The sequence below is a fragment of the Bufo bufo genome, chromosome 4 (assembly GCF_905171765.1).
Source record: "Bufo bufo chromosome 4, aBufBuf1.1, whole genome shotgun sequence".
NCBI lineage: Eukaryota > Metazoa > Chordata > Amphibia > Anura > Bufonidae > Bufo > Bufo bufo.
The window spans coordinates 345,981,338-345,996,077 of NC_053392.1; the positions used below are offsets into that span (position 1 = coordinate 345,981,338).

At 42.2% G+C, this 14,740-nt stretch overlaps 2 protein-coding genes across 2 annotated transcripts in view; one reads left to right on the forward strand and one right to left on the reverse strand.

Moving 5' to 3' along the window:
- TRAPPC3L (trafficking protein particle complex subunit 3L) overlaps positions 1–14,740 on the reverse strand; it is a 169,524-nt gene that overhangs the window by 81,016 nt on the left and 73,768 nt on the right. The gene's annotated exons all lie outside the window — the stretch shown is intronic.
- Positions 3,075–6,112, forward strand: CALHM5 (calcium homeostasis modulator family member 5). Its single transcript, XM_040426840.1, has 2 exons — positions 3,075–3,614; positions 5,662–6,112. The coding sequence occupies exons 1-2, from the start codon at positions 3,075–3,077 to the stop codon at positions 6,040–6,042; spliced, it is 921 nt and encodes a 306-aa protein (XP_040282774.1). The 3' UTR covers positions 6,043–6,112.

The following is a 14,740-nucleotide window of genomic DNA, read 5'->3' on the forward strand; positions in this document are numbered from 1 at the left end:
ATATGAGTAAATATAGCAATTCCTATCAGCTTTATTTGTGACACAACCACTATAATGGGAACCACTCTCACAGTGGCCTTCCATTTTGGTTCATGTGGAGTCTATGTCTGTATTTGATAGCAACTGGTTTGTTTTGGTTCAGTTGGTTCAGCATGCCACCTGCTTGACGAGAAAAATGATTGTTATGCAAGCGAATGTGGACTCACTGCACCACTGACCGGCTATACCCTGTAGGGGCGTGACTAAGTAACTACCTGGTACCACTCCAGAGCAGTCCCCGGAGTAGTGGCAGCTGACCTGGGGATCACAGATACTAGTGCAAAGCACTGAGGGGAAAGAAGTGGTCAGGAATTCCGGAGTCAGGGCAAGCAGCAAGCAAGCAAAGTCAGTAATCAAAGTCCTAGGTCAGGGGCAGGCGGCAATCAAGCAAAGTCCGATTAATCGAGAAGCAGGGTCCGGTACACAGTAAAGCAGAAACTTCTAAACACCTTCATACAAGGAACTAGACTAGCTAGTGACCAAGATTGCTCAGGCACCTTCCTGAGGCAGGATGCACCTTTAAATACATCCTACAACCCAGCCATACACCAGGGAGATAGAGGGCGTATACATGCTGCATCACAAAGGAGGACAGACACGCCCGTGCACCCCTTTACAAACAGTACAGGACTCAAAGCAGGAAGGAGGATGGCAGAGACACACAGCTGTACTCAGGCCAGCAAGGAAGGAAGCTCCGACACGGGGCGCAGATACAACAATTTAAGCTACCTGCTGCCCACGCTTGTCAGCACGGCACATGGCAGCAGGAGGGAGTAAGGGAGCCTGGCGCCTGTGCTCACGTGTAGGGCAAAAATTATTTTGAGGAAGCTTCTGGAGGAATAAAAGATTCTACCCCATAGAAAAAGAAAAACGACTGTATCCTATAGAAAAGGAACAGCACACTGACGTGTATTACACAGAAGTGTAATAGCACATTACACATTGTTAATAAAAACATTTGTAATACCTCCTGTATTTCTTCTAGTATTATTATTGCTTTGTCATCCTTCTTTTATCCCCAGGTATTAGTGAGACTTTGGTGGGTGATATATGTAAGTGATCACAATATTAGATCAAAATGGTACATTTATTAAGGAAAACTGTACAATTGAAAGGAGCCTGTTGGGCAACCTATAGCCTGAATACAAGAGATACGGTTGTGCAGTGGCGTAGCTACAGGGGGTGCAGAGGTAGCAGTCGCTACCGGGCCCAGGAGCCTGAGGGGGCCCAAAGACCTCATAATAAGATAAGAAGACACTGGTGTTATAGAAAGTGCATGCTGGAAGGGCTCTGTTAAAGATTGTCAACTGGGTCTCAGAATGTTCAAGTTAGTCCTCTGGCTGGAGGGAAGGGGTTAGGTCAAGAATTTGGCATTGGGGGGTGGGGGTTGCTGTTTAAATTTTTGCCTCAGGCAGCAGGACTATGTGCTCCCCTGACACTTGACACAAAGCTCTGAGGGAAGGGGGACCCAAGTTGAACTCTTTTACCAGGACCCAAAAGCCTTTAGCTACTGTACGCTCCTGCAGTTGGGCATGGAGGCATACAGGTTTTGTATGTTATGCTGTGACACATTTCCCCACAGATGTTGGACCAGTAGATCCTGTACACTAGTAAGCTGCTGACACTGGCATTCCAGCTGGTCCCATAAATGCTTATTGACGATAAATCTGGTAAACAGGCATCTAGTGGAGACATTCTTGGAAAACTGTTGCTGTATGTGGGCGAGCATTACCTTGCTGAAAAACTCCAGCTGGAAGCTCTACCATGAGAAGTAACAAGTGTGGCCGCAGGATGTCTTGCACATATCACTGCACTGTTAGTATCCCTCGTATCACTATAAGGAGTGACCAACTGTCATATGTGATGGCTCCCCAGATCATCACACCAGCATTTGGTACAGTGTGTAACTCCACAGCAAAGACAGGATTGAATCACTCACCACAAGGTCTCCATACTAGAACCTGACCATCGTTGTATCCCAAACAGAACCTGGATTCATCGCTAAAGACAATTTGATTCCAGTCCATAGCAGTCTAGGTTCCAATGCAAAAGGCGACAGTGGGTGGCTGTCTATGGAAGGATATGCAATTGGTGCGGTGAGTCAAAATTTCCTTCTGCTAAGTGGTAAGGGGAGAGACAGGGGCATGTATTAAAGTTGTCACCTGTGTCTAGATTGTGGACAACAAAACTATGGGAGTTGTTTGTGCTTGCTGGTGGATCAAACAATCCTCTCTACTGGTGGTCTGTCTGGGCAGTCTTGAGCCTGTTCTCATACATATAACCACTGCTACGAACACTTCCTAACAGCTAGGTCAGAAAGGCCTAGATGGTGGGTAATTCGTTGAAAATGATCATCCTGCTTCTTTCAGTCCCTTCAAAGTCTGTCAACCTGGCAAAATGTCTTTGGATACATCGTAGGGACATATCTAGCAGTCAATGATCTCTCACCATGAGGTACACTACCAAAAAGTAGCCTCTGAGAGACTTTTTATAAGGTAGCAGAGGAAGCACTTTTATGCCCTCCTGTGGTCATTTATCTGCATGAGACAAAACTGTACTCCAAAGTTTTGCAGCAATCCAACATTTCTATCTGGTGTGTGTGTGTTTTCTTTTTGCCAATAAGTGCAATAAGTGAAATCTGGTTGTTGGAGATGAGCATGGTAAGGTACAGGACATTACATGTACATACAGTAAGTGAAGTTTATTAATGATGCTTTTCATGACGCCTATAGGATTATACATGTACTTATAGCAACACATCATTACTTATCCCAGCTCCATAATTCAATATACAGCACCTATTAGCCATATTAGTAAATGATGACAACAACCCACTCAACAAATTAAAAGTCAATATATATAGTGCACAACATGTTTCATAGGCGCTTGGGGATAGCTTTACTGCAAAGTGACATCAGGTCTGAAGACTTGAAGACTTGACAAACTGGTTTCATACTTTGAATGTCTTGCTGCAGAAAAGCATATATTACGTGAAGACAGTCACTTTCTGGTACAGCATTCACATTTTAAACATCATGGATGTCTTACATAAATTGCTCAAGCTTTGTGCAGATAAGAAATCTGCCATCGGCTATGGCTTTTTGACCATTCTTACTGCTGGTGGGCAGCAGCTGTTTTCTCTGGTAGTTTTCCAGTGCCCATGTACCGAACATAACTTGATGTATGGATGTGTTTTTCTCTTCGCTCCTGCTGTAGTTCTTATGATCATCAGTTATTTCCTAAACAGTAGAACTTGGAAGTTTGTTACAGGATGCTGTCTTAAGCCAAAGAAGATGTGCCCCAATGGTGACCGCTGCTACGGGCTGCATGTTTTCTTACAGCTGCTACTGAATTCTCTGATAGTTCCGGTCATGTGGATTTCTATAGCCTTGCTTCATGGAACCTTCTACACGTGTGCAATGAGCGCCTGGCAGAATCCAGAGTTTGTGCAGCATCTGTGTAGGAACAAATCTGAACAGTGTCAGACACAACTCTACAAAGTGACCTGTGGCAAAGCAACATTGCCCGCCTACGAATCACAAGAGGTTGTCCTGGTTCTTCAAGCCCAGTCTCAGGTATGTGAAAGGACTCCTTAAATATTGACGCATCACAGTGGAGGTTGGTATGGGCTTGTTACTTGGTATATATCACAATTTATGTAGCTTTTCTACTACTGCAGGTAAAACTACTAGATTATCTTAACTGAGAGTTATCATAATGCAGACTGAAAACCCCACCACTCCTTTCTTGGCACTTCAGTCACAGTTCTTCTATGTGACAGACAGTAAGTAAGGGCCCTTCCTGTAGACAGGCAGCATTCTCTAATCTGATCACATTCAAGTACATGGCTATTGTCTCTGATGTTATTTTCTACTAGTTTAAGATTTGCTAATGAAAGTGTGCAAGATGGTGCCGTTTTCTGAAGACATGGCTAAGAAGGTTCTCACTGCTGTCTTTTTTGCTTTGATCGCTGATGACAAGCACAGTTTACGATGACATTAAAGATTTCTCTGCTAGAAGATGACAGGCATAGTTGTTTGCTGCATATTATAAGAAGTACTTACTGTATTTAACAAGAGGATATATTATGCATCTTCTTAGGTACATGGCTAAACTATTAGGTAAAAAAAAAGTTCAATAAGCATTTATATAGCGTCAAAGCTCACATCTATTTATTGTTTTGGGACTGTCTAAAGATCAGTATTTTTTAGTAGGGACAGTAGAGCAGCTTTATGTCTAAAGAGGACAATGTTAGGCTGAGTTCAAATCACTGTTTCCTTCAGAGGAGCAGAACAATGAAAATAATGGAAGTGCTGGATAGGGTACATAACTGATCTGATCAGAGCTAAACAGACTCCGTTGATTACAATGACTACAACAACTCCACTGACTACAATGGAGTCTGTTCATTCTCCATCAGGATTCTTTTTTTTTTTTTACTGGACAAAAAAGTCCTGCATGCAAGACTTTGTCGTCCGGTCTCTTTGACAGAATCTGCAAATAAGGTGATGTAGCAATTAGGGGCTGGCCTAGTCACCGATGATGGCATTTGCAGATCCCAGTGGGAAGAGCCTCCAGAGATCATCTGCACATGTGCCAATGAAATCTCACCTGTGCAAGCACAAGATTTCAGAGCCAGGCATCTGAACAGTGAGCATATCTGGCCCTGTCAATCAGGCTAGGAAGATTAGTGGTGAAGCTGTGAGGGTTCATTTTATTCACCATGGCCAGACAGTATGCCTGGTTTAATAGGGTTGATCATGGTGACAGGTGCTTTGTCAATAGCTCTCTTAGACCTAATGAGGCTGGTGTACTTACTTTAAAAGTCAGTGTCAGAATGGCTGTATAATCCTTTTTGAACATTTCCCTGGTAATATAATGAGGATTTTATGAGTCCAGCTAGAGCTGACTGAAAAGCAGGAAAGATGACTGTTCTGTGTCTATTGTAATTAACAGGAGCTTTGAAGGAGTCTTCGCACTGTCTACTGACCATGTGATGCCTAAGACACAGGGTACAGGGCTCTAACTTTTCTAATGGTTACAGGAGTTTACAGCACATGTGTCTGTGCTGATCAGTGATGGCCAGTTCGCCGTGTTCGCCCGCAAACACATGCGGGCTGCCATCTTAACTCACAAGTCCGGCGATGCACAGGTAAGTCCTTACCTGTGCCTGTGCGCGAGCCGGTCTGAAACAAATGCAGTCACCGGGGGCTGTTCTCGGAACTGCCTGCTCCCGGTGACCGCATTTGTTTCAATCCGGCTCGCGCACAGACACAGGTAAGGACTTACCTGTGCATCGCCGGACTTGTGAGTTAAGATGGCAGCCCGCATGTGTTCGCGGGCGAACACGGCAAACTGGCCATCACTGGTGCTGATACAGCTTTATAGTTAGTTGCTGGAGTGTGCAGCATACGTCTGGAGCTCATCTAATCAACTACATTGCAAACCTTATAGCAATTACTGTAGCATAAGATGGTAAGAGTCTCACTGGTAAAATATTCTGATATGCTGCATGTGACTCAGAAGTGAACTTCACTTTATTATGATGATCAATGTGAGCTAATCTACTTATTAAACATGATATGTAACTTTATGTTAATGCCATTCTCATGCATTTTCCAGGTTCTAGGCTGGTGTCTCATTGCTGTTCTGGCGTCAATTTCTCTTCTATGTACATGTTGGTCTAGTTGTTATTCTAAAGTAAGTTCAATCCAAATGTCATTCTGGAAAATTTATATTGAGAAAGAAAAAGATAAGTTTGATCATCTGGCTCAGGAATACGCAGACAAACTTGCAGAAAGGAACCTTAGAAGTTTCTTTGAAAACAAAGAGCCGACTGCATTTGAGTTGCCCAATAATAAAGCATGGGAGAAGATCTCTGCACTATATACATTTAATGCAGATCACCAATACTACAGTACTCTCCACAAGTTTGTGGAACATGGAGATGAAAATTTCAGAGGAAAAGAAGTAATGATGGACTTTGTAGATGCACAAGTATGATAGACGTTAGGACATCAAAGAAGAATATGACTACAAGTGAGTTGATGTGTTCTATGTCAGTTCATTGAAACACATATATGTAAAAGGTTTAAAATTTATTTGTATTTTTGCTCTGACTGAAATACAGAAATAGACATTGTCTGGAATTAGGGGAAATTATTAGACTGTTTTCCCCAGAAACAGCGCTATTCTTGTCCACAAACTGTGCTATAAAGAGTCTTCTTAGTAAAGCTTAGTAAAGAGTCTGTCTTCAGTCTTCAGTTCTACTGAGTGCTGAAGATGCCTGGGTGTAACATACAGAGGCTTCCAGCCTGCCTCTTGTCACTACCTCCCTGGCTGTGCCCTATCACTGTCCATCTCCCTACCTACCTGACTTGTTACACACAGGTGTCTTCAACGCTCAGTAGAACGCTGAAGACTGAAGAGAAACTCTCCTTAGTAAGTCTCAGTTACAGCTTTGCTAAGAAGACTCTTTAAACTCTGTTTTCTAGAATAAAGAAACATCTTTCCCTAATAAAAGTATACTAAAACATATTTAACCCCTTAGTGACCACGCACATTTTTTAAAATCACATTCCAAGAGCTATAACTTTTACGAGGTCTTATTTTTTGCAGGACAAGCTCTAGTTTTTAATGCACCATTTTAGGTACTTGTAATGATTGATTAAAGCCAGCTGTTTAGCTAAAACCCCCTATGTTTTTGTCAGTAAAAAGGCATATTAGTGGTCACTAAGGGGTTAACATCTCTGCCGTCCATATACAAACTGAAATGACAGTTACATTTTAAATTGAGCTGACATAACAGCCACAGCCCATCGACAATAGTGCTGCTGACTATTTTTCTATTTGTTAATGTATTTTAATCTATATATATAAAAAAAACGGTATTGTTCTAAATAACATTGTGGACTATATGATGTTCACTAAACAAAGAGCATGGCAAACAGGTATAATGATTTCGTTATATTACTATGAGGGCAGATGATGAAGGGGAACTTTTTCAGGAACCACAGATATAGCTGATACTGATTTGGTAGATGATAATACTGATGGTGATGATGATAAGGTTAATGTGGACAACAGAAGAACAGTTGGTGATAAATACTGTATATTATACTGTGATTTTGTCATCCTTTTTTGGGAATATTTATTGTGTCTTGCGATATCAATAGCCATAAGAATGGGGTTACCTCCCATCTGTAAATTCATGGACAGTTCTAAAATAGGGGTCTATTAAACAGTGTATCCTTAGTTTAGATAGAGATAATTCTTTGACTTTGTAAAGCTAGAAGAGCTTTTGAAGGTTTATCCATTAATAATTTTCATCAGTTTACATCCCATAAGTTTCCAACTTTCCTTTTCCTCATCAGTGCAATATCAAGTGTGCTCAGCAAACATGGGGCCTATAACGAAACCTGGAATGGGGCCACACTCCATCATGACCATCATGAAGCAAATTCAGAATGTAGAAGGTTAAATTATTATTTTGGTTTTCCTAGTGCACAGAGATAATGCACACAGCAATATCACAGTGAGGGGATAATTCTCACAGTTATTTCACAGTATGGGGAAAATGCTCACAGCGACAGGAACGATGTCACACTAGTATAATAATCTGCACAGGTATATCATAATAGTGGGATAATGTTCACAGTGAGGTCAAAGTACAGGGACAATTCACAAAATAATGTCACAATAATGGAATAATGCTTACAGGTATGTCACAGTACAGGGATAATGCACACAGTGATGTCACAATACTGGGATATTGTGCACAGTGATCGTCTACTTGGTGATGTTACATCACAAGAATTATACAAACACACAAGGATATTGTACAACATTATATAGCAAACAATGTAATGCAAAACAAAAAAAGGTCACTATGGGGCACATTTATTAAGACCGGCGCTTTAGAAGCCGGTCTTAATAAAGCCTTAAACTGGCGGTGGATCTGCCAAAGTTATAAAGTGTTTTTTTACATATATAATCTGACAGAAAAAAACATGAATTAACAAAATGGATGTCATAGAGTAATCCCTCTGTGGGGAGAATTTCCATACCATGGCACTATATGATGCCCCATACAGCAGCACATGGAGCGCTGCAACTGACATGCATCACTTATCTACAGCATAGGCTATGTGTGTGATTGCTAGGGGGGTCACCGCTGGGAACCCCGCAAATCATGAGAATGAGGATACTGTATCTCCTGTTCCTCCTAATTGTAGTCCACAAAGTAAGGAGGAGATTGAATGGAACTGCGGTCAAGTATAAATGTTGCCATTCCATTCCAGGTCTATAGGATTGATGCAGTGAGGAGCAATGGGGGGGCATGGGACCCCCATTCTTTTGATCAGTAGGGGTCCATCAGTGTGGCTCCCAGTGATCAGACAATTATAACCTATTCACTGTGGATAAGTGATCAATGTCAATTCCGCAAAAGCCCCTGTATGGTAACTTGATATAAAACTGACCCCTTGCATCTTTATGAAGCAAAAATAAAAGTAAATGGTGCCATGAAGGTAGAAGGGTTTCTGAAATGAAGGCTGCCTTGTATGACAATTTAGCAATATGGTAGGTATGGTCATATATAATAAAATATCATATATACAGAAATGTGATACATTCATACATCTTTTATTAATAAAACCAACTAAAAATCGTGTGTATAAGGGGGAATAAATGTATATTTTTGGTACAGGTCACGTGATCGTAGTCCCAGCGACCACATGACCTTTCTCGTTGGTGTAGCATGGCTTCCAGGAGGCAGGGGAAGGTGAGCACGTGATTGATTAGTCACGTGATCACCCCTCCTCTAGTTGTCATGGAGAGGAAGGAAGCTAGGCCCGGTCGCGATCACCTGACGTTGCAGCGCGATCACCCGACTTGTCAAGGTGATCGACGCTGTAGCATCAGTTAGAGAAACAACACTGGCTCTTATTAGGACTAGGAAGAGATACCAGGAAGTTGCCTATTTAAAGAATATTATTTAGTATACCCTGTATATATTTAGACATTTAGATGTTATACCCTGTATATTATTTGGTATATTTAGACAGGAATTAGACTGCTGGTAAAAAGCATTATTTGTTAGCATGATAAAATGTAAATTGGAAGTATAGGAAGAAGAATGTATAAAAGATGGTTATTAAAATAAATTGTTTTAAAAATATTTTTTGACTTTTTTTTATATATTATTTAAAAGGTTACTGGATAAGGTACTATTATCATGCTAATAAAGGGAGATCCTATAAAAGCGTGCTAAAACATTTTTTTCTAATAAAAAATACATAAAAAAAATATATAAAGAAAAAAAACAAAAAAAACATAGTGAAAGAAAAAAAGGCTTAGTTCGTGAAATATTATATACTTAAAGAGATTCAAAGATTGATCTCAAATGCTTCATTTAGACTGTATGGGTTAAGACTATTCAATTTGTAGATCCAGTACATCTCGCGACGTCTTATACATTGTAAATTCTTGCGCTGATGTACTGGTATTTGTTCAATGGGGTAATTTTGAAGCCGAAAAAGCTACCCCCATGATAGTTTGCAGCGTGTCTGGAAACTCAATGTTTTTGAAATTTCTTTTTTATGTTTGACCTGTGTTTATTTAGCCTATTGCGCAATGTTTGGATAGTGTGCCCAACGTATTGTAGGCCACATGAGCATTCTAAAATATAGATCACGCATGTGGAATTGCAGTCTAGGGACCCAGATATTGGAAATGTTTCTCCATCACTTTTGTTTGTAAAAATAGTTGTTTGACAAATAGTTTCACAGCACAGGCATCTAGATTGTCCACATTTTTTACTGCCTTGTTTTTGTAGGGTAATCGTATATTTATTCAATCTGACTGCACTTTTTATTTCACTCGGGGCTAGAATATTCTTAAGGGTGCGGGCCCTTCTATACGTAAGGTGGGGTACTCTCAGTATAATTTGACGTAAGATAGGGTATTTTCTTAGTAAGTGCCAATGTTTATTTAGAATAGATTTCACCAAACTGTGGTTCTGTTTGTAAGTCGTAATAAAGTTAAGTGATTGCATACTGTCTTTCGGAGTTACTCTAGATTTGGGCAGCAGGCACTCCAATTGTGTGAGTCCCGGTGCTCGTTTTTTCGCTTGGATGATAATCTCATTGGGGTACCCCTTGAGTGAAGGACTTTGCTTTGTTTTTCAAAGTCCCTCTCCAGGGTGCAGTTCCGTATAATACTCTTAAATTGACTAAATGGAATATTCTGTTTCCATTTTTTATAATGTGTACTTTTGTAATCGAGATAGCTATTGCTGTCTACTTTTTAAAAAACGTGCGAGTTAAGATTTTCGCGCCCTTGCATGAATAGCTCCAGATCAAGATATTATTTTCCAATATTGTGGTGGGATCCCGTAAATGAAACTCCCCATTTATTGTCATTCAAATGTGACACAAATTCATCGATGCTTACATTGTCCCCTCTCCAGATAATGATAAGATCATGGATGTACCTTTTAAAAAAGATGATGTTATCCATTTAGTATTTGGTTTGATATATATATAACTCTCCTCAAATTTACCCATAAAAAAATTAGCAAAACTGGGCGCCAATCTCGTGCCCATAGCGGTACCCCGTACTTGTCTATAGATCTGGTCCTAGAATTTAATTGTATTGTGCGTTAGTCCAATTTCAATACTATTAGTAATAAATAGTGTTGGTCAAGCACCAAAGTGCTCGGGTGCTTGAGTAGAACACCTCGGGATGCTGGGGTGCTCTACCGAGCACCGGAGCACAATGGAAGTCAATGGGAGAACCCGAGCATTAAATCAGGCAACCCTGCTCTGAAGAGGGGAGGGTGTCTGGTTCATAGGAAAAGGTCATAAATTGATGGAAACACCACTGAAATGGTTTGGGAACAGCATAGGGAGGATGTCTGGATGCATCTTGGACTCCCAGGTTGCTGCTGGGAACGATGTTGTTCGAGTAGTACGCCGCTTTTACAGACTGACAATAATACGCACAAAACCAAAGATAAAATTGATTTTAGAGGAAAAATTGTTAGGAAACATTCTTTCCTGTATATTTACTTGTATATAAAGTGCAAGTGCTGACAAAAATTACAAGGAAGATGGACTCCGATACAACCTGTATATCACATAAAGGAGGGCACTATTCACATTGTGGTACAATTGTTCAGGTAGTGGGACTCCTACACTCATAAAGCCTATGCACCAAGGCAAAGGGCTGCCAAAAATTACAAGGAATCGGCACTCCAATACACCCTTTATTACACATAAAGGAGGGCATCATAGACACCCTTGAAAAATTGTGATTGATGGCCTGCTGGTGACCCAACATTAGGAGCAAGGGCCTGCTGGTGACCCTCTAAAGCATTAGGGGCGAGGGCCTTCTGCTGATCTGACCATCTAAAACATTAGGGGTGAGGGTCTGCTGCTGAGCTGACCATCTAAAACATTAGGGGTGAGGGCCTGCTGCCAAGCTGACCGTCTAAAAAAGTTTGTGGGCGAGGGCCTGCTGCCGATCTGACCATCTAAAACGTTATGGGCGAGGGCCTGCTGTCGAGCTGACCATCTAAACAATTTTGTGGGCGAGGGCCTGCTGCCAAGCTGACTATCAAAAACATTAGGGGTGAGGCCTGCTGCCGAGCTGATCATCTAAAAAATTTTGTGGACGAGGGCCTGCTGCCGAGCTGACCATCTAAAACATTAGGGGTGAGGGCCTGCTGCCGAGCTGACCATCTAAAAAATTTTGTGGGCGAGGGCCTGCTGCCGAGCTGACCATCTAAAACATTATGGGTGAGGGCCTGCTGCTGAGCTGACCATCTAAAACATTATGGGTGAGGGCCTGCTGCTGAGCTGACCATCTAAAAAATGTTGTGGGCAAGGGCCTGCTGCCGTGCTGACCATGTAAAAAAAATTTGTGGGCAAAGGCCTGCTGCCGAGCTGACCATCTAAAAAATTTTGTGGGCAAGGGCCTGCTGCCGAGCTGACCATCTAAAAAATGTTGTGGGCTAGGACCTGCTGCCGAGCTGACCATCTAAAAAATTTTGTAGGCGAGGGCCTGCTGCTGAGCTGACCATCTAAAAATTTAGGGGTGAGGGTCTGCTGCTGAGCTAACCCTCGAAAACATTATGGTTAAGGGCCTGCTGGTGACCCTCAAAAACATTATGGGTGAGGGCCTGCTGGTGACCCTCTAATTATGGGTGAGGGCCCGCTGCTGAGCTGACCATCTAAAACATTAGGAGCGAGGGCAGCCTAATAAGCATGTTGATATGATGGAGGAGGAGAAGGAGGACGAGAAAAGGGAGATTGAACCATATACCCTTTTTAGTGGTGGAAGGGGTGCATGGGAATACAGTGTATCAATACACCATAAAAGCCACATTTAGAGTGCCTTTATGTTCATCCACTTTCCTCTGGTGGAGTAGAGAAGTCAGGGGCAATCCAGGCCTTGTTCATTTTTATAAGCGTCAACTGGTCAGCATTTTCATTTGACAGGCGGATGCGCTTATCAGTTATTATGCCCCCAGCAGCACTAAATACACACTGTGACAAAATGCTGGCGGCGGGGCAGGCCAGCACCTCCAAGGCGTAGAGCGCCAGTTCGTGCCACGTGTCCAGCTTGGACACCCAATAGTTGTAAGGCAAACAGGGATCACTGAGGACGCTGACACGGTCTACTATGTACTCCTTCACCATCTTCCAAAATTTTTCCCTCCTTGTGACACTAGGCCATGCATCAGGTTGAGGGTGTTGCCCTGCCTCTGTTGGAACTGCTGTGTGTTCCCCATATCTCCCCAGCACAACCGAAAGCGAAAGCTTTCAGGATTGACCACGGCATCTAAGGGGTTTAATGTCCGTGATCGGCATTACTGCCGGTTGCGGACATTAGCCGCGGGTGTCTGCTAAAAGAAGCAGATGGCCAACCGCGGCTATGGATCCCACAGTGGGCAGGAGCGGGTGCCATCTTTAAACACGCGCCCAGTACCGTAAATGTCTGGTGCTGGGCATGAAGGAGTTAATAAAAGATGTATGAATGTATCACGCTTCTGTATATATGATATTTTATGATATATGAATAAGTCACAATTTATGCAAATATGGGAACACCTTGTGGGTGTCCCCTCCCCCATAGTACCGCCCACACATCATATATACATTCACAGTGCAGGTGGAAAAAGTATGTGAACCCCTAGACTAATGACATCTCCAAGAGCAAATTGGAGTGAGGTGTCAGCCAACTGGAGTCCAATCAATGAGATGAGATTGGAGGTGTTGGTTACAGCTGCCCTGCCCTATAAAAAACACACACCAGTTCTGGGTTTGCTTTTCACAAGAAGCATTGCCTTATGTGAATGATGCCTCGCACAAAAGAGCTCTCAGAAGACCTACGATTAAGAATTGTTGACTTGCATAAAGCTGGAAAGGGTTATAAAAGTATCTCCAAAAGCCTTGCTGTCCATCAGTCCACGATAAGACAAATTGTCTATAAATGGAGAAAGTTCAGCACTGCTGCTACTCTCCCTAGGAGTGGCCGTCCTGTAAAGATGACTGCAAGAGCACAGCGCAGACTGCTCAATGAGGTGAAGAAGAATCCTAGAGTGTCAGGTAAAGACTTACAAAAGTCTTTGGCATATGCTAACATCCCTGTTAGCGAATCTACGATACGTAAAACACTAAACAAGAATGGATTTCATGGGAGGATACCACAGAGGAAGCCACTGCTGTAAAAAAAAACAAACATTGCTGCATGTTTACAGTTTGCACAAGAGCACCTGGATGTTCCACAGCAGTACTGGCAAAATATTCTGTGGACAGATGAAACCACAGTTGAGTTGTTTGGAAGAAACACACAACACTATGTGTGGAGAAAAAGAGGCACAGCACACCAGCATCAAAACCTCATCCCAACTGTGAAGTATGGTGGTGGGGGCATCATGGTTTGGGGCTGCTTTGCTGCATCAGGGCCTGGATGGATTGCTATTATCAAAGGAAAAATGAATTCCCAAGTTTATCAAGACATTTTGCAGGATAACTTAAGGCCATCTGTCCAGCAGCGGAAGCTCAACAGAAGATGGGTGTTGCAACAGGACAACGACCCAAAGCATAGAAGTAAATCAACAACAGAATGGCTTAAACAGAAGAAAATACGCCTTCTGGAGTGGCCCAGTCAGAGTCTTGACCTCAACCCGATTGAGATGCTGTGGCAGGACCTCAAGAAAACGATTCACACCAGACATCCCAAGAATATTGCTGAACTGAAACAGTTCTGTAAAGAGGAATGGTCAAGAATTACTCCTGACCGTTGTGCACGTCTGATCTGCAACTACAGGAAACGTTTGGTTGAAGTTATTGCTGCCAAAGGAGGTTCAACCAGTTATTAAATCCAAGGGTTCACATACTTTTTCCACCTGCACTGTGAATGTTTACATGGTGTGTTCAATAAAAACATGGTAACATTTAATTCTTTGTGTGTTATTAGTTTAAGCAGACTGTGATTGTCTATTGTTGTGACTTAGATGAAGATCAGATCACATTTTATGACCAATTTGTTCACATACTTTTTCTTGCAACTGTATTACACTGACTTTGGAGAGACTGGGCCTCTTCTCCTGAAGAAACGGACACTTTGGCTGCACACCCGGAGACTGGACAATTGCTCATAATAAGCCTGCAATAGTGTTGTGCCTATGCTTAGC

What these genes read in the sequence shown, in the direction of transcription:
- CALHM5 (XM_040426840.1), top strand. Translation starts at nt 3,075, where the DNA reads ATGGATGTCTTACATAAATTGCTCAAGCTTTGTGCAGATAAGAAATCT. An exon ending in TTCTTCAAGCCCAGTCTCAG is followed by an intron (nt 3,615 to 5,661) that starts GTATGTGAAAGG and finishes TGCATTTTCCAG; the next exon opens with GTTCTAGGCTGGTGTCTCAT.